At 42.7% G+C, this 18,941-nt stretch overlaps 1 protein-coding gene across 1 annotated transcript in view; it reads left to right on the top strand.

Moving 5' to 3' along the window:
- LOC134538143 (dynein axonemal heavy chain 5) overlaps positions 1-18,941 on the top strand; it is a 141,426-nt gene that overhangs the window by 40,628 nt on the left and 81,857 nt on the right. The window contains exons 14-26 of the mRNA XM_063379183.1: positions 554-789; positions 1,799-2,080; positions 3,337-3,630; positions 4,772-4,957; positions 5,148-5,347; positions 6,706-6,870; positions 10,123-10,275; positions 12,072-12,279; positions 14,669-14,830; positions 16,440-16,664; positions 17,025-17,197; positions 17,412-17,590; positions 18,185-18,372. Coding sequence (XP_063235253.1) covers positions 554-789; positions 1,799-2,080; positions 3,337-3,630; positions 4,772-4,957; positions 5,148-5,347; positions 6,706-6,870; positions 10,123-10,275; positions 12,072-12,279; positions 14,669-14,830; positions 16,440-16,664; positions 17,025-17,197; positions 17,412-17,590; positions 18,185-18,372 — 2,651 coding nt within the window. The remainder of the gene's footprint in view (positions 1-553; positions 790-1,798; positions 2,081-3,336; positions 3,631-4,771; positions 4,958-5,147; positions 5,348-6,705; positions 6,871-10,122; positions 10,276-12,071; positions 12,280-14,668; positions 14,831-16,439; positions 16,665-17,024; positions 17,198-17,411; positions 17,591-18,184; positions 18,373-18,941) is intronic.

Here is an 18,941-nt window from a genome sequence, read left to right as displayed (position 1 = left end):
ATTCTCCCGACGTTTCTGGTCGACATTGCAGTCGAACATCATCAGGGAGCAGTTACTGTCGGTTGTAGCCGCGTCCTTTGGCGAATAATAATTCTCCCGACGTTTCTGGTCGACATTCCAGTCGCCATCATCAGGGAGCAGTTATACCTACTGTAGGTTGTAGCCATGTGCTTGGCGAATAATTCACCTACGTTTCGGGTCTACATTGCAGTCAAACAGAATCAGGGAGCAGTACACCTGCTGTAGGTAACTGCTCCCTGATGATGGCGAATGAAATGTAGACCGAAACGTCGATGGATTAAACGCCAAGGACACGGCTACAACCCGGAAGCCAAGCTACTTCAGTACTGGATGTACGCCCGTGGATAGCAGAGTGGGGTTACACATTTCCGTTCCTCCATACCAAATGCCGTATACCGAGAGCTAAGATGCTACTCATCAAAGGTTATCCCTGGTCACCCAAAAAACGGGCGAAAATGTGGCTATGGTTGTTGTTTGTCTCGACGGCCGGCGCCGACCATAGGTACAGTGTCGCCACCTGTGTGTCCGGCAGACAAGCTGAAGCTCAGCCTGCTGACGGAGGTGAGGTCGTGCACCTGCCGCATCGGCCAGGTGCTGAAGAAGAAGTACCGCCGCGAGATGGACTACGTGTACGCCGTGATGAACGAGATGGACCGCAAGCTTGACCGGCCCATCAGGGACCTGGACGACGTCCGCCTGGTCATGGAGACGCTCAAGAAGATCCGCGAGCAGGAGGTCGACATGGAGCTGCGCATCGACCCCATAGAGGTTTGAGCTCCCCCTTTCTGTGGCACCGGGAACCACACATAACTTAGAAACACTCAACTTAGAACAGCCATAGCTTAGAAACATCGAAAAAATCACACAACTTATAATTGTCATAAGTTAGAATGATCATACTTAGAAACACATAACTTAGAAACACACAACCCAGAATCACACATCTTAGAACTGTCATAACTTATAAACTTGTAATTTAGAAACACACACAGCCGAACCACATAACGTATAATTATCATAACTTAGAAATACACAACTTAGAACAGACTGAACTTTGAAGATCCTATCTTGTGTGTTTCTAATTTATGTGTTTTTTAGTTGTGACAGCACCCTTGTTCCACCTGCTCCCGGCACGAGCCATCTCCTGTAAGACACCAGCAGAGGCACTTAACATTGCTTACTGTTGGTGAGGAAAACCGATTCAAGACAACGGCATGTGAACGAGACCAGTATTTTGTTAACGGTATTTTATAATATAAAAAATTAATTAAAGTAATTTAAATCAGTATAAAAATGTATATACTGTTACATTTCAGCTACATTTAGACGTTCCCTGGTCAAAGATCTCATAGCCAATAATTTTTGTTTATAGAACTTTGGTTTATGATACATTTTAAATATAAGTATACATAAAACAAAATTTGAGAGAGTAAAAATTACTTAAGAAAATTGTGTTAATATATTATATTAGTAAGTCAACTTAGTTGTGATTAGGCACAACAAAGGCAGGTGAACAAGAATGTGGTAATGTGCCCTGGCGTGTAGCATCTTGCCCAAAACAGTGTCCATGTGGTGACGCACCGCTATCTGCAGGTGGAAGATGGTGTGGTAACGTGCCATGGCGTGTAGCGTCGTGCTCACAGGAGTGTCCATGTGGTGATATACCATGATCTGCAGGCGGACGATGACATGTAGCATCGTGCCCTGGAGGAGTGTCCATGTGGTTATATACCATGATCTGCATGTGGACGATGACGTGTACCTTCGTGCCCCGCAGGAGGCGTTCAACGTGGTGACGCGCTACGACCTGCAGGTGGACAAGGAGGACCTGGAGCAGGTGGACAACCTGCGCTACACGTGGCAGCGGCTGCAGGCGCGCGCGCTCGACGTGAACGTGCAGCTGCTGGCGATGCAGCCGCACTTGGAGCAGGACCTGCGCCGCAACCTGGACCGCTTCCACCAGGACAACGTGGACTACTGCCACGAGTACCGCACCTCGGGCCCCATGATGCCCGGGCTCAGCCCGCGCGAGGCGTCCGACCGCCTCATCATGTTCCAGGTCAGCCGACCCCCTCACGCCTCCCCCCTCCCTGCTTCACGACCCGCGCGAGGCGTCCGACCGCCTCATCATGTTCCAGGTCAGCCGACCCCCTCACTACTCTCCCCCTCCCTGCTTCACGACCCGCGCGAGGCGTCCGACCGCCTCATCATGTTCCAGGTCAGCCGAGCCCCTCATTGCTCTCCCCTGCTTCCTAGACACTGAGGGCTGCCCTCATGACGGGGCCACTCTGTCGCAAACAACTTGGTGCCGGTATTGACGTATGCTCTTAAGAAGTCACGTGGCGTAATGGAAAATCTAACTTTAATTTTGCATACAAATAGTAATTAGAAATAAATTTATAAAATCACTATATTTTTAATAAATTTGGTATAGTAAATATCAATTAAAATTTTTAATTGATTATGTAATTTAGTAAAATTATCGAAAAGGAATTATAATTATTGAATGAAAATCAATAAATAAGCTGAATGTTTATTTCCATTCGTTAATTTTAATTACTTATTAAATAACAATGTATTTATTTGCAATGCAAATAAATAATACTCACTGATATAAATACAATTGAAAAATGTTTATGAACACAATAACTATCACGTCGGCGTGATCGAGAACGACGTGTTCGCAGAACCGCCTCTTATGGATCAGCTCTGGCGACATCTCGCGTGAGGAAGAGAGAGAGAGATTTGTGTCGGGGTTGATTTTCGCCAGTACTACAGTAGTACCTCAGAGTGTTGGCTGGTACCTGGTGTAGGCATGTCCCCAGAACTGGCTCGTATGGATCAGCTCACGTGGGAGAGAGAGAAAGAGAGTTGTGTCGGGGTTGATTCTCGCCGGTACTACAGTAGTACCTCAGAGTGTCGGCTGGTACCTGGTGTCGGCGTGTCCCCAGAACCGGCTCGTATGGATCAGCACTGGCGACTGGGAGAGAGAGAGAGAGAGAGAGAGAGAGAGTTGTGTCGGGGTTGATTCTCGCCAGTACTACCGGTACCACAGAGTGTCTGATTGGCTGGTACCCGGTATCGGCGTGTCCCCAGAACCACCTCGTATTGATCAGCTCGCGTGGGAGAGAGAGAGAGTTGTGTCGGGGTTGATTCTCGCCGGTACTACAGTAGTACCTCAGAGTGTCTGATCGGCTGGTACCTGGTGTCGGCGTGTCCCCAGAACCGGCTCGCGTGGGAGAGAGAGAGAGTTGTGTCTGGGGATGATTCTCGCCGGTACTACAATAGTACCTGAGAGTGCCGACGTGTCCGCAGAACCGGTTCGACGGCATGTGGCGCAAGCTGCAGACGTACCAGAGCGGCGAGGAGCTGTTCGGGCTGCCCACCACCGACTACCCGGAGCTCGGCCAGATCCGCAAGGAGCTCAACCTGCTGCAGAAGCTCTACAAGCTCTACAACGACGTGATCGACCGCGTGAGCAGCTACTACGACATCCCGTGGGGGGAGGTGAACATCGAGGAGATCAACAACGAGCTGATGGAGTTCCAGAACCGCTGCCGCAAGCTGCCCAAGGGACTCAAGGAGTGGCCGGCCTTCCACGCACTCAAGGTAAACTCTCCCCCGTGTGTGTGGGCCGGGCCCCAGGGTGTCCACAGTTAGTACTTTCGTACTAGATCTAGTACTTTTACAACTTTTTTAGTGGTTTAGTACAGATATAGTACTTTTTCTTTAATATAATAATATTATTGTAACTCCAATATGTTTTATTATTAAGCGTAATTATTTTTAAAGAACTATGGAATGTATGTGTGTGTGGTGTGATATTTAAGTTCGAGCATTGCAATGTCATAATAACTTCCTAAGTTGTTAAAAACCATAACAAATTATAATTTAGTACTTTTTTTCTAATCTAGAACTTTTTCTCGCCTAAGTTGGTACGAAATATTTTTTCCTTTGTGGTCACCCGGGGGGGGGGGGGGGGGGGATCGTTCAAGTAAGTTATCTTGCATACCTTCTGTTGTAGGTCAGATGAACTGAATTATTGGTATTATAAAATACATACATATATATCACAAAATAATTAAAAATAAAAAGGGTTGTCTGTAAAGTCTGTTTACGGACGATAATTTCACGCGATAACGTCATAAGAAAACGTTGATGGAAAATTGCATACCTTAACCTCTGTTTGATATTATAGAAGATTTTCCTCGCACGGTGGTTGGCCGGTTCTTGCACGCTCGTCTCAGGCGGAACGTGACAGTGAGTCATGCTTTTTTTCGTGCGTGCAGCCGGCATTCATCGATTTATAGGACTTTATCACGTCAAACATAATTATTGTGCTAGGAGTCCATGCGCGACAGAAGTGAAACTTCATGTTTATTATATTAATTGGTATAAGAATCACAGTTATCTTTGGTTGAGGTCGCAGATTGAAAAAAAAAGAATATATATATGCAAGTGTGCGAGCGCTAATTTATGCTATTAAAGTATGCGAGTGCACATGTGTGTGAGTGTGAAAGTATGCATGTGTGCCAGTATTCAACTATGCGAGTATGTAATGTGCAAGTGTGCAAGTATGCAAGTGTAAAGTATGCAAGTGTAAAGTATGCAAGTATGCAAGTGTACATTTATGCGAGTGTGCAAATACAGAATTATGCAAGTATGTAATGGGCTAGAGTGCAGAAAATACAAGTGTGCAAGCATGCACAAGTGCACGAGTTGCAATCCTCACACCGCCTGTTGTTTGTAGCGAACGGTGGACGACTTCAACGACATGTGCCCTCTGCTTGAGCTGATGGCCAACAAAGCCATGAAGCCGCGCCACTGGCAGCGGATCATGGAAGTGACGTCGTACAACTTCGAGCTGGAGAGCGAAGGTTTCTGCCTCAAGAACATTCTAGAGGCGCCGCTCCTTAAATACAAGGAAGACATCGAGGTGAGTTTTCCCGTTTCATTCTCAGCATGTCCGATTTCTTAAGAATGCATGTTAACAGCTTAACAATAACAACAATTATAATCCTCCTCTACCTTTCTACCGAAGCAATTCCACTCCTGTGAAGTAAGAAGGTTGGCCGGAGCCAACAGAGGGAGACCCTGTTGAAGGACCTCGTGCGCGCTGCCCGCAGGACATATGCATCTCGGCGATGAAGGAGAAAGACATCGAGGCGAAGCTGCGGCAGGTGACCAATGAGTGGTCGGTGCACGAGCTGACCTTCATGACCTTCAACAACCGCGGCGAGCTGCTGCTGCGCGGGGACACCACCGCCGAGACCATCGGCCAGTTGGAGGACAGCCTCATGATCCTGGGCTCGCTGCTGTCCAACAGGTGTGACCTTCCTACCGAGTGTTCACAATCTCAGTGGAACCTTTTTGCTACCATTTCCCTACCGCAACACACTTGGATATACGTCACTGAAACTTTACAAATAAAAAATAATGTACACATAAACCCTCTGATATCAAACAGATAAATAAAAAGGTAAACATAAACCCACTGATGTCAAACAGATAAACCCAACTATGAACCTAAACAGGTGTTACGGACAACGCGACGACAACAGCACAGATAGCACAAAAATTAAGTCATGGAAAAAAATTATAACAGCACACTGTGCGGTGATCTGTAGGTGATTTAAAAAAAACATATATAATTTATTAAATTTTTAAATACCATTTTCTACCTTAAGACACTTGGATATGCGCCATTGAAAAATTTATAAATAAAAAACTGTAAACATAAACCCACCGAAGCCAAACAGATAAAGGCCTTTGTAAAATATGCCTATAATATATTAAACTTTAGGTAGCTCATGTGTATGTTAGTTACTAATTTTTTTGTTAGTTTAATATTTGTACTGATATGTTAATTCAGTTTTTTATTTAAATGTATTTGTGACCAATTTTGGTATGTCTAGGCTATAATATTATTTATCAGGTTTACTTTGCATGTACCTAGTTAGTAAAGACGTATGTGGTTAAGTGTAAGACAAGGTGGTACTAACCAACGGCTGTTTTAAGTGGTCTTATCAACGGTTCTAATTAACGGCAGTTCTAAGTGGTCTTTTCAACGGTTGTTCTAAGTGGTCTTTTCAATGGTTGTTCTATGTGGTATTTTCAAAGTTTCTAATTAATTGCTGTTCTAAGTGGTCTTATCAACGGTTCTAATTAACAGCAGTTCTAAGTGGTCTTTTCAATGATTGTTCTAAGTGGTTTTTTCAACGTTTGTTCTAAGGGATATTTTCAAAGGTTCTAATTAACGGCTGTTCTAAGTGGTCTTTTTCAAGGGTTCTAATTAACAGCATTTATAAGTGGTCTTTTCAACGGTTCTAATTAACGGCTGTTCTAAGTGGTCTTTTCAATGGTTCTAAATAACGACTGTTTTAAGTGATGTTTTCAAGGGTTCTAATTAATTCTAAGTGGCAATTCTAGTTGGTCTTTTGAATGGTTCTAATTAACTGCTGTTCTAAGTGGTCTTTTCAATTGTTCTAATTAATGGCTGTTCTAAGTGGTCTTTTCAAGGGTTCTAGTTAACAGCTATTCTAAGCGTTATTTTCAAGGGTTCTAATTAACGGCAATTCTAAGTGGTCCTTTGAATGGTTCTAATTAACGGCAGTTCTAAGTGGTATTTTCAAGAGTTCTAATTAACGGCTGTTCCAAGTGAATGGGGCACACCCGGGCGCGCAGGTACAACGCTCCCTTCCGCAAGCAGATCCAGACGTGGGTGCACGACCTGTCCAACACCAACGAGATCCTGGAGCGCTGGCTGCTGGTGCAGAACCTCTGGGTGTACCTGGAGGCGGTGTTCGTGGGCGGAGACATCGCCAAGCAGCTGCCGAAGGAGGCCAAGAGGTGCGTGATTCGAAACCCTTTGTTTCGTAGCGGTATTTCTATGATAACACTTTATAAATATGTTACTATCTGCGATGTTTCAGTGGTATTGCCGAAATACCTCGCGTGAGTAAGCCTTGTGATGCTATCTGGCGATCCTAACAAGAACAAGCAACATTGGCTGCTTTAATTTTTCCTTCCGCCACGTCTGCTAAAAGTTACACAAAAGATTCTAATTTATTTTTTATATATTTCTGTGTGCCTCAAAGGGTTAAGTAATTTTTTTCCTCTCGATTTTATTGGATAAAAAAAATTTACTGAATTTCAAAGATGGCGACTGTAACGAAAATGTGCAACGATCTAAAAATCCAATGAGGTGGTGACCGTAACGAAACACGAAACGATGATATCATGCATGACCAAGATGGCGGACGTAAACGAAAAGGGCAAAATTTCTATAATCCAAGATGGCGAACATAACTAAATGTGTAACAGTTTTTTTTTTTAAATTAATTTTTGATCAAGCGAGTGGCATCCCTCCATTACTTAGCTCAATATATTTGATTGTTTTTGCAAATGCTTGTGAATTAATCTATATCTATACTAATTATAAAGCTGAAGAGTTTGTTTGTTTTTTTGAACTCGCTAATCTCAGGAACCACTGGTCCGAAATGAAAAATTCTTTCAGTGTTGGATAGTACATTTATCGAGCAAGGCTATAGGCTATATTATATTATCAATAACATTAGGGATCCTTACTAAAAGTCCAATAAGGTAACCCAAAGTGTAAAAAAATGACCCGAAAAAATCTTTACACGGTGTGCGCTGCGAAACCTATTGATTATAGAACAAAACAATGTACTACCACTTTGCAGAACATATAATTGTCTTCAAAAAATATCGCGTAACCATATGTCTAACTATTGTAGTTATCTCACAAATAGTGTTTTCTTTTATTTTTTTAAATAATTAAAATGCCGTCGCTTCAAAAACTCTTTATTGTGTACCTTGGTATTAATCCTTATCAAAATAAATTACTGCATATTCAAGACGAATTCAATACCTTTCTAGAACTTTTTGAATTATTCAATTCAGACGTTTCATTCAAAATATATCGCGATATTTAAAAAGTAAGAATTAGTGTTGTAGCCAAATAAGTATTAAGTATTGCACGCGCATGTATGACTAGCATTGAAGACCTAATCTCTAAAGTGTACCCAGATGTAGTCCATATAGAAAACAAAGACTACCAGTGGATGTGTCAAAACGCAATATTGGCAGCTAGAAACAGTAGCGTTGACGACATCAATAACATGATACTGGGTAAACTTCCAGGAGATAGAGTGAACTACAGGTCCATTGATAAAGTAATGGATCAAGAAGATGCGGTACATTATCCACAAGAATTTTTAAATTATTTAAATCCGAGTGGCCTTCCCTTACATTCACTCAAATTAAAAACTGGCTGTCCAATTGTGCTGCTAAGGAATCTTAAACCACCAAATTTATGCAACGTAACCAGACTCCAAGTAAAATTCCTTCGCGATAACGTGATTGGTGCTACAGTATTGACTGGTCCAGTATTAGGGCAAACAGTGCTGATACCTCGCATACCTATGATACCAACGGATTTGCCTTTTCACTTTAAGCGAATTCTATTTCCGGTGAAGGTATCGTTTGCGGTATTAATTAATAGGCCCAGGGACAAACATTTCAGTACGTAGGAATAGATTTACGCCAAGAGTGTTTTTCGCACGGGCAACTATATGTTGCTCTGTCGAGATCTGGTTCGGGAGAAAATCAATTTCTACTTCTGCTGGAAGACAAAACTAAAAATATAGTTTACGCAGAAGTACTTTAATATACCATTGGTTATGAGTGTTTTGAGAATAACCTAAAACTGTGCATCTACCATATTATCTCAGAAAGTCACAATACCCCCCAACAAAGTCCACGCGGACAAAGTCGCGGGCACTGCTAGTTCACAATATAACCACTTTTACCGACTTATTTCACGAGGTTGTTACATACTTACTGTCTAGGCCCATAAATTTACATGTAACTTCCTTTTTGTAGCCACAGCTTAGGAGCTGTTAGTGTCATGTTAAGTGCAAACTCTAATCATTTTATTAACGTTGTATCTGCTAACGCAAAGTTTAATAGACGTGTTTCTCGTGCAAATTTTCGAACAAATAAAGATTAAGTAATCTATGCTTTGTTGAACGTCTTATATTATGTCATTCTATCATGGGCCTGCTCAAACCTACAGCGAAAGCTTTTTAGTAGAATATTCACTTATCCTGTATAGTGAAGCATCATTAAAAATTTTAATGTAATAATATTAATAATATTGCGAAGTCAGGCCTGAAGCAGCAGTTACATTCATCAGTGTCCGAGTCTGGGATCCACACTCACAGCATATAGTCATATTTTAGAATTCTAAAAAAACAAAACAACTTTTAAAGTACCTACATAACTTTGAAACACATAAGTAAGAAACACAAAATGGCTGAGAAGCCGCAACTTAGAAACGTCATAACTTGGCAACACACAACTTAGAAACGCCACAACTGAAAACGAGTGCGTAACTTGAAAATACCTAACACCGAACCACAATAACTAGAGCCACGGAAATGTCGCGGATTCATTTAGTCGCAAGCTAGAATGCAAACCTCCACACTGTCGCACTGTGTTCATGATTGGACCGCAGTTATCTGGACACGCCCCTCTACGACCGTGATCCAACGATGTCCAGCTAGGAGAGAAGTAAGCGAATCAGGTAGTGCCAAATAACAAGGATAAAAATGTTCTCGCTAAGAAATCAACCAATGGGAAAGTAAACATGGGTCGAGCACACCTATAACTTTGAATTCTATCCTGAGGCCAGAGGAATCTGCGAAAAATCCGGGACTCTAACAATAACTAATAACTAGGGACCGGAAAAATTCGCGAGTTCAAAGACCTGTAGGATGAACTCCCATAGTTCTACGTACACTCGGTCAAATGCCACCAAATCATTGGCTGTTGTCTCGTGAGACGTTCCAGCGTAGCAGCCTGTGATTCGATAAAAAGCTTTGGTTGGGTGTTTCTCATTGGCCCAGAGTCATCCAGGTGTGAGTTGTGAACCAATAGCAGAGGCAGCACTGAGGTATCTATAACGATTTGTATTTTATCCTATCGCGAAATGAACTCGCGAATTTTTCCGGTCTCTACTGATGACTTGTAACGGACAGGTTGTTGCTAAGCTGCGACGGCTGTGTCGCGGGCCCGCAGGTTCAGCAAGATCGACAAGTCGTGGCAGAAGATCATGCAGCGCGCGCACGAGACGCCAGGAGTGGTGGCGTGCTGCGTGGGCGACGACCTCTTGAAGCAGCTGCTGCCGCATCTGCAGGAGCAGCTGGAGCTGTGCCAGAAGTCGCTCAGCGGGTGAGCAAGCTTCTAGGCCACGGCGGCGAGGCCTTCAGGTTTGGGAATACCAGCAGCTTCGGACACTTTTCAATTTCTGATTTCTTCCTTGGAAATATTTTTCTTGAATAGAAGATTTTTTTTGGGGGAAATTATTTTCTAAAAAAACTGTCAAAGGTCAACTAAAAGGGTAAGATGACATGTCACACAAGATGGCCGTCGTGACGTCACAATCCAAGATGGCGGACCCACTGTCTCAATCGACGCCCAGGACCTAAGGTGCAGGACCGGGCAAGTTATGCTACTACTTCTGTCATCGATCACCAAATTTAGTGTTTTTTTACATTTAAAATTGGAATCACCTGATGTATTGGTGTTATTGAATGTTTGTCCTCGTTGTTACCAGGAGAAATATCGCTGTTTTTTATTTGTGTTATTTTATTCGGAATCGCCTGGTGCATTGTTGTTGTTGTTTGTTTGTTCTCGCAGTTACCTGGAGAAGAAGCGCTGTCTTTTAAGTGTTATTTTTTTGTAATTGCCTGGTGTATTTTTGTTGTTAGTTCTCGCAGTTACCTGGAGAAGAAGAGCTGTTTTTATAGTGTTATTTTATTTGGAATCGCCTGGTATATTGTTGTAGTTGTTGTTGTTGTTGTTGTTTGTTCTGCAGATACCTGGAGAAGAAGCGCTGTTTTTTAGTGTTATTTTATTTGGAATCGCCTGGTATATTGTTGTTGTTGTTTGTTCTCGCAGCTACCTGGAGAAGAAGCGCTGTTTTTTTAGTGTTATTTTATTCGGAATCGCCTGGTGCATTGTTGTTGTTGTTGTTTGTTTGTTCTCGCAGTTTCCTGGAGAAAGAGCGCTGTCTTTTAATTGTTATTTTTTTTGAAGTTGCCTGGTGTATTTATGTTTTTTGTTCTCGCAGTTACCTGGAGAAGAAGTGCTGTTTTTTTTAGTGTTATTTTATTTGGAATCGCCTGGTGTATTGTTTTAGTAGTTGTTGTTGTTTGTTCTCGCAGCTACGTGGAGAAGTGCTGTTTTGTTTAGTGTTATTTTATTTGGAATCGCCTGGTATATTGTTTGTTCTTGAAGCTACTTGGAGAAGAAGTGCTGTTTTTTTTTGTGTTATTTTATTTGTAATCGTCTGTTGTATTGTTTTTTTTTGTTGTTTGTTCCCGCAGCTACCTGGAGAAGAAGCGCTGTTTTCTTAGTGTTATTTTATTTGGAATCGCCTGGTGTATTGTTGTTGTTGGTTCTCGTAGTTACCTGGAGAAGAAGCGCTGTTTCTTTAGTGTTATTTTATTTAGAATAATCTGGTATATTGTTGTTGTAGTTGTTTGTTTGTTCTCGCAGCTACCTGGAGAAGAACCACTGTTTTTTAGTGTTATAATATTTGTAATCGCCTGGTGTATTGTTGTTGTTGTTTGTTCTCACAGCTACCTGGAGAATAATCGCTGTTTTTTTTTGTGTTATTTTATTTGGATTCGCTTGGTATAATGTTGTTGTTTGTTCTGACAGCTACCTGGAAAAGAGCGCTGTTTTCTTAGTGTTATTTTATTTGGAATAGCCTGGTGTATTGTTGTTGTTGTTAGTTCTCGCAGTTACCTGGAGAATAAGCGCTGTTTTTTAGTTTTATTTTATTTGGAATCGCCTGGTATATTGTTTGTTCTCGCAGCTTCTTGGAGAAGAAGTGCTGTATTTTTAGTGTTATTTTATTTGGAATCGCCTGGTATATTGTTGTTGCAGCTACCTGGAGAAGAAGCTCTGTTTTTTTAAGTGATATTTTATTTGTGATCGCCTCTGGTGTATTGTACTTGCAGCTACCTGGAGAAGAAGCGCATGATGTTCCCGCGCTTCTTCTTCGTGTCCGACCCGGCGCTGCTGGAGATCCTGGGCCAAGCCTCCGATTCGCACACCATCCAGAACCACCTGCTGTCCATCTTCGACAACATCCGCTACGTGCGCTTCCACGACGTCGAGTACAACAAGATGACCGCCATCATCTCCTCGGAGGGCGAGTCCATCCCGGTGCGGCGCGCTTGTCTCTGTCGGCAGACTGCTTGGTACCGAGCTGTGTCCAACAGGGTGGTGGCGCATGCATCTACTTACACATACACACCACACACTCACCTCCCAGAAGTCAGTCGTTCATCCGCCCCTGGGAGTGGCCATACGTGCAGGGGTGCAACAACTAAATTTCCAAAAAGGGGGGGGGGGGGGCAATATACCTTTTTATAAAGAATCATCGATCACCCCTATTGAAACGGCGAGGGGGGGGGGGGGTCCTCCCCGGGAAAATTTGTATTTCAAGGTGGAAAATGGTGCTATTTAAGCAGTTTTATTATCTAAAAATTGATTACACAGCACTCTCTTTGCCCCCGTTTGCCCCCACTTCAAGGTTTCTGAGGGGGGGGGGAAATACCCTTCCCCCCCCTGTTGTTGCGCCCCTGCATACATGCACCAGTACATACCATACGGAATGCCTTTTCACAGACGAGAGAGTCAAACCCCGATCGTGCATCTTCGGGGTTTTATTTTAGTTCATTGTAAAAGGTTAGGTTAGCTACATTATAAATACTTTAAAACATTGTGGACGGTTGATTTGGTTAGGATAGCTACATTAAAGATACTGTGAAATCTGTGTAAACGGTTTCCTAGTCCTGGATAGCTACATATTAAAAAGTTATTTGCTAAGCAACCATAAAATGATTTTACAGTATTTTTAACGTTGCTATACTTACCTAATATAACCAACCATCCACAGTGTTTTAAAGTATTTACAATGTAGCTAACCTATCCTAATCGACCGCAAAATTTAAAGCCACGCCGGTTTATACAATGAGATAGAACGGAAAAGAAAAAAGCGAGCATGAACTTCGGGGAACTTCGGGTGTGTCTCTCTCGTCTGTGAAATGAAGGCTTCCCACATACATACCGCGTGAAATCACTTTTGTTCATCCAACGATTTGCTACCCGGTCGCTGGCACTCAAAACGTTGGTTGAATGTAGTGTGTGCTTTATTTTAAAGGACAGTATTTTATCTTAACGACTTTATTGAATATATATTGCTATTTTAGAAGTGCATGTAGTTAAGGTAAGGTCTGTGGGAAAATTCCATACTCTCAAAAATTCGTTATTTTTTTTCCAAGAGGGTAGTTTTTTGTTGTTGTTGCAAGATTTGGATATATTAATCAAAGGAAAGTTTGTTTATGATGGGCACTGTGAAACAGTAGTAAATATGGAATTTATCATCTGATTTACCCGCGAAGTTGCACGAGCGAGCGGCGAGCAACAAGAATCCCAGCTGAGGATAGAATACGAAAGCGGACTTAGAGTCAAAGTATCCAGACCCCAGCATGGCGCAGACTCTTTTTCTAACCCAACGAACTCTTCAATCCAGACATTCATCTTTCTCCTGTACTCTCCTACTACGTTAATGCGTGCCCATTGCATCCCGCATGTCAGTGCCCAGGGTTTTTTCCTGTGTCTGTGCGTGTTTCCCCCCAGGTATGCTGTCTAGATCTAAGTTACGGGAGTTAATCATGACTGGCCAATCCCAGAACAAAGCACACGATGCATGGCTAATCCCAGCATGACCAGGCGTACATGTTTCGGCCTGAGACGCACCTAGGTCTTATTTTTGAAAGATTTTTGCAATGGGAGTGCATGACTTGATGTAGGCTTTTGGACATACACCATTGCTATGCTCATGTTTGTCTGTAGAAGAAAACTACAAAAAACACAAATGACAAAAACACAAATCAAGCAAAAATTGCTGTTTTCAGGATATAAACACCACACAATACTCCAACACAGGAATATGGTCAACAAACAAAGAAAAACAAAGAAAAAAGGACTCACAAAACGAAAAAAACCCACAAATTATGACAGCACAAAAATACCGAACCCAAAAAATTCAGCACAACAGTTGAAACGAGACAAAAACACAGCAAAACGAAAATACGAAACAAACACAATAGTTTTCCAAAAAATAACGAAAAAAAAACCCCACAAATGATTGCAGTTCCCGAAACGTCGCTTGTTTCAGTTTTAGAAATCTGTTGTGTTTGTTTCGTCCTTTCGTTTTGTTGTATTTTTGTCTCGTTTTGATTGTTGTGCTAAATTTTTTGGGTTCAATATTTTCGTGCTGTCATCATTTGGGGGGGGGGGGGGGGGGGGGAGCGCATGGTTCTTAACACCCCCCATACACAAATCCTGGCTACGCCACTAGCGACTCGCACCATGGTATGCGGCCCCGCGTCGTGCCCCGACAAAGGCGGTGCTTGTTCGCCACATTATCCCGGTGTCTTGGAATGTCACCCTTGGCGAGGCCAGGGAGAAAGAGAGAGATAGAGAGATATATAGAGAGAGATAGAGAGAGATAGAGTGAGAGTGACCGCGTCCCTCCGGCGGGCAGCTGGAGCGGGCCGTGCGCGCCGAGGGCAGCGTGGAGACGTGGCTGACGTCGCTGCTGCAGACGGCGCAGATGTCGCTCCACGGCATCATCAGGCAGGCGCACACCACCATAAACGACCCCAACTTCAACCTGCTCTCCTTCCTGGACAAGATGCCCGCCCAGGTAACACATCAGTCCTTGAACTTCACCAAACACTCTACTCATACCACATAAAATACTTAAAGTAGATACTCCTCAGTTTTTCATCCCGTCGATTAACGTTTTTTTTTTTTTAAACTCGCGTCACAGTCTTGGTACCGAATCAAAAACAAAATTAAATTTTTTAGTTTTAGCTAGCCTTTAAAATCTTCATAATTTTCATAAATTTTAAAGGTTGAAAAAATTAAATAAATTTTTTAGAAAGAATTTTTGAATACACCTCGCAGCAACAATCGTCATTACCTTAAAACCCAAACATTTTCAGTATTTTATTCCATTTGTTTCTCTTTACCCATACTGCACAAAATGTTAAAAATTCAACTTTTCCAGCTAATTATGCGAAATGTATGCACTACAAATGCAAGCATATTAAATGTAAAAATAAAATAATGACATGAAAAGGGGCATACGCCCTTTAAGGAGAAAAATTGTCAATAATAAGGGATGGAGTGGGATGTAGAAACGAAAAAATGCCATAGCGATTTAAACAGTTTCTATGTCATAACAATTTTGTTCTTTTAATATATAATACTAGCCTTTATTAAAGCAAAGATTCCACATTGAGAGAAATACGGAACCTATAATTTAGTGCCCATTGACAGTATTATTACACTCATAGACATTTTACAAAAATAAATACTGCAATAACTTCATATGATAAACTATTTGTAGCAGGCATTCATAATTAACTTCTGGTATTAAATTAATTAGATAGTAGGTATGGCTTAATGAAGACAAATTTAGAATATGAAATTATAGAAAATTGTAGTGGCCTAAAAGATGTAGAAACCAAGATGGAGTCTTTCAGTTTCTATCCATCTAGCTCTTTAACGATTAAAAAAACCTTGGAAACAAATAAGGCATCTTTCAATTTCTATCTCACTGGTCCTTTAATTATAAAAAAATATATATTATGGCATGAAAGCTGTTGGAACCGAGTTGGCGTATTTTAGTTTCTATCTCTTCAGCACTTTAACTATGAAAAAAGTGTTGAAACCAAGATGGCATCATTCAGTTTCTCTCTCTTCGGCACTTTAATGATAAAGAAACTTTTGAACCCAAGATGGCGTCTTTCAGTTTCTATCTCTTTGGCCATTTAATGATAAAGAAACTTTTGAAACCGAGATGGCATCATTCAGTTTCTATCTCTCCAGTGTTTAACGATAAAATACCGTTGAAACCAAGATGGCGTCTTTCAGTTTCTATTTCTTTGGCCTTTTAATGACAAAGAATCTTTTGAAACCAAAATGGTGTCATTCAGTTTCTATCTCTCCGGTCTTTAACGATAAAATACTATTGAAACCAAGATGGCGTCTTTCAATTTCTATCTCTGCAGCCCTTTAATGATAAAGAAACTTTTGAAACCAAGATGGTGTCATTCAGTTTCTATCTCTCCAGTCATTAACGATAAAATATTGTTGAAACCAAGATGGCATCATTCCGTTTCTATCTCTTCGGCACTTTAATGATAAAGAAACTTTTGAAACCAAGATGGCGTCGTTTAGTTTCCATCTCTCTTATACGAGGGCATGAAAGATGGCGGGGCGTGAGGGAGTGGGTGCTCCCCCGGCAGGTGGGGCTGCTGGGAATCCAGATGATCTGGACTCGCGACGGCGAGGCGGCGCTGCTGCAGGCACGCGCCGACAAGAAGGTCATGGGCGAGACCAACAACCGCTTCCTGGAGATGCTCAACACGCTGATCGACCAGACCACGAGGGACCTCACCAAGCTGGAGCGCACCAAGTTCGAGACGCTCATCACCATCCACGTGCACCAGCGGGACATCTTCGACATCCTGGTCTCGACTGCCTCACTACATTACATGTTACCTTTAGACAATACATACAGTACATATATTTATCAAGCTCGGCATTATTTTAAAAAAATTATTCATTAAATTTCGTGTCCTTGTTTCGCATAAGTGTATTTCCATCATAAGAACACATGAATTTGAACGTTACCCAGGTTAGATGTTACACATCTCTGGCAAGTACTGGATGACTCCTTGTGATTTTTTTTGGTTTGAGATCAAGTACGATTTGACGTAAATTATAACGTGTTATTGTGCATGTAAATTTCTAGCTAGTTTATTTTAAGTCCCTAAAACTTACTCACTTAAGTCAGCATCATGTTTACGATAATTTTTTTTTTCTTTCAGTGCCGCCTGAACGTGAGATCAGCGAACGATTTTGAGTGGCTGAAGCAGTGTCGCTTCTACTTCAAGGAAGACCTTGACAAAACCTGGATTGCGATCACCGATGTCACATTCACGTACCAGAACGAATATTTGGGTTGCACCGACAGACTTGTAATAACGCCTTTGACTGACCGGTAAATATAATCGTTATATTTAATTAAATTGTAGTGAAAGTTTTAATAATGTAACACTGAAAAATTTCGTACATTGATATGTTTTTTCTAATCTGGTGTGAAAATTTACAATTCATTAGTTAGGCCGGAATGACAATAGCCCGTCGCCTCCGTCTGTCAATCATGTGACCTGCAATGGGCGGCTCCCCATGCGGGCATTGCTTGTGGGCCACAGGTGCTACATCACGCTGGCCCAGGCGCTGGAGATGAGCATGGGCGGCTCCCCATGCGGGCCCGCTGGCACAGGCAAGACAGAGACTGTCAAGGACATGGGCAAGACGCTGGCCAAGTACGTGGTGGTGTTCAACTGCTCCGACCAGATGGACTACCGAGGCCTGGGCCGCATATACAAAGGTCGGTGGGCCCGATTCATATCCTACTCTCATTTTCATAAAGTTGGCGAAAATATCCAGTTAATGGGCTTGTCCAGCAAATGGTGAATTTGTGCGACACTAGAACGTTATCGATTCTGAGCGCAAGGCTGTGAATTCGCGCACAGTATTCTCTTCGAGTACATGGCATCTTTGAGATATGTGCGGAAACCATAACTTTATATGATGGAAAAAAATGATGATAAAGTTGTAAAGCAAGTCCAATGGAGTGTTTTCAAAAATCTCTTACAAGATTTTCATGCTTAAAGATTATTCTGATAACACAAATTTTAACGTTCTTCTACTCTTTTAAAATTACACTTTTAAAATAAATATGGAAACAGAACTACTCATTATTAGTAATATAACATTAGTAGTCAAGCAAAATCAACAAATATTCACACAATATCAACGAAATGTACATGAAGAAGCATGCAAGTAAATCTCTTGTGAGCCCAATAATGTAAACAGTTTGATTGACCGCGTGCAAACGAGGTAGTGACGTCATGCTCACACTTGCATGACGCGTGAACGCCGTCTCGCGGTGTCGACGGGCGACGGTTGTTTCGGCGCGCAGGCCTGGCGCAGTCCGGCTCGTGGGGCTGCTTCGACGAGTTCAACCGCATCGAGCTGCCGGTGCTGTCCGTGGCGGCGCAGCAGGTGGCCGTCGTGCTGGCGGCGCGCAAGGAGAAGAAGAAGCAGTTCCTCTTCACCGACGGCGACCTCATCGACATGTGCCCCGAGTTCGGGATCTTCATCACCATGGTGCGTGGTGCGCGTGGGGCGAGACCTTCGACTCTGCGCCAGTTCCCCGAGTCTGTCAGTTCCTCGACTGCCAGTTCCACGACTCCACCCCTTCCTTGACGACAACAGCTCCTCTTTCCTCTTCCTTGCCAGTTTCTTAACCCTACCAGTTCCACGAATCTGCCATTTCCACGACTCCGCCAGTTCCGCTACCACACCAGTTCCACTACCGCACCAGTTCCACGACTCCGCCAGTTCTTCGACAACAACAGTTCCTCTTTCCTCTTCCTTGCCAGTTTCTTAACCCTACCAGTTCCACGAATCTGCCAGTTCCTCAACCACACCCGTTCCACTACCACACCAGTTACACTACCGCACCAGTTCCACGACTCCGCCAGTTCATCGACAACAACAGTCCCTCTTCCTAGCCAGTTCCACGACTTCGTCCCTTCCTCGACAAAAACAGTTCCTCTTCCTAGCCAGTTCCACGACTTCGTCCCTTCCCCGACAACGACAGTTCCTCTTTCCTCTTCCTTGCCAGTTCCACGACTCGACCCCTTCCTCGACAAAAACAGTTTCTCTTCCTTGCC

Source organism: Bacillus rossius, chromosome 13 (genome assembly GCF_032445375.1).
Source record: "Bacillus rossius redtenbacheri isolate Brsri chromosome 13, Brsri_v3, whole genome shotgun sequence".
Lineage (NCBI taxonomy): Eukaryota > Metazoa > Arthropoda > Insecta > Phasmatodea > Bacillidae > Bacillus > Bacillus rossius.
This window is presented reverse-complemented; position numbering and strand designations above follow the sequence as displayed.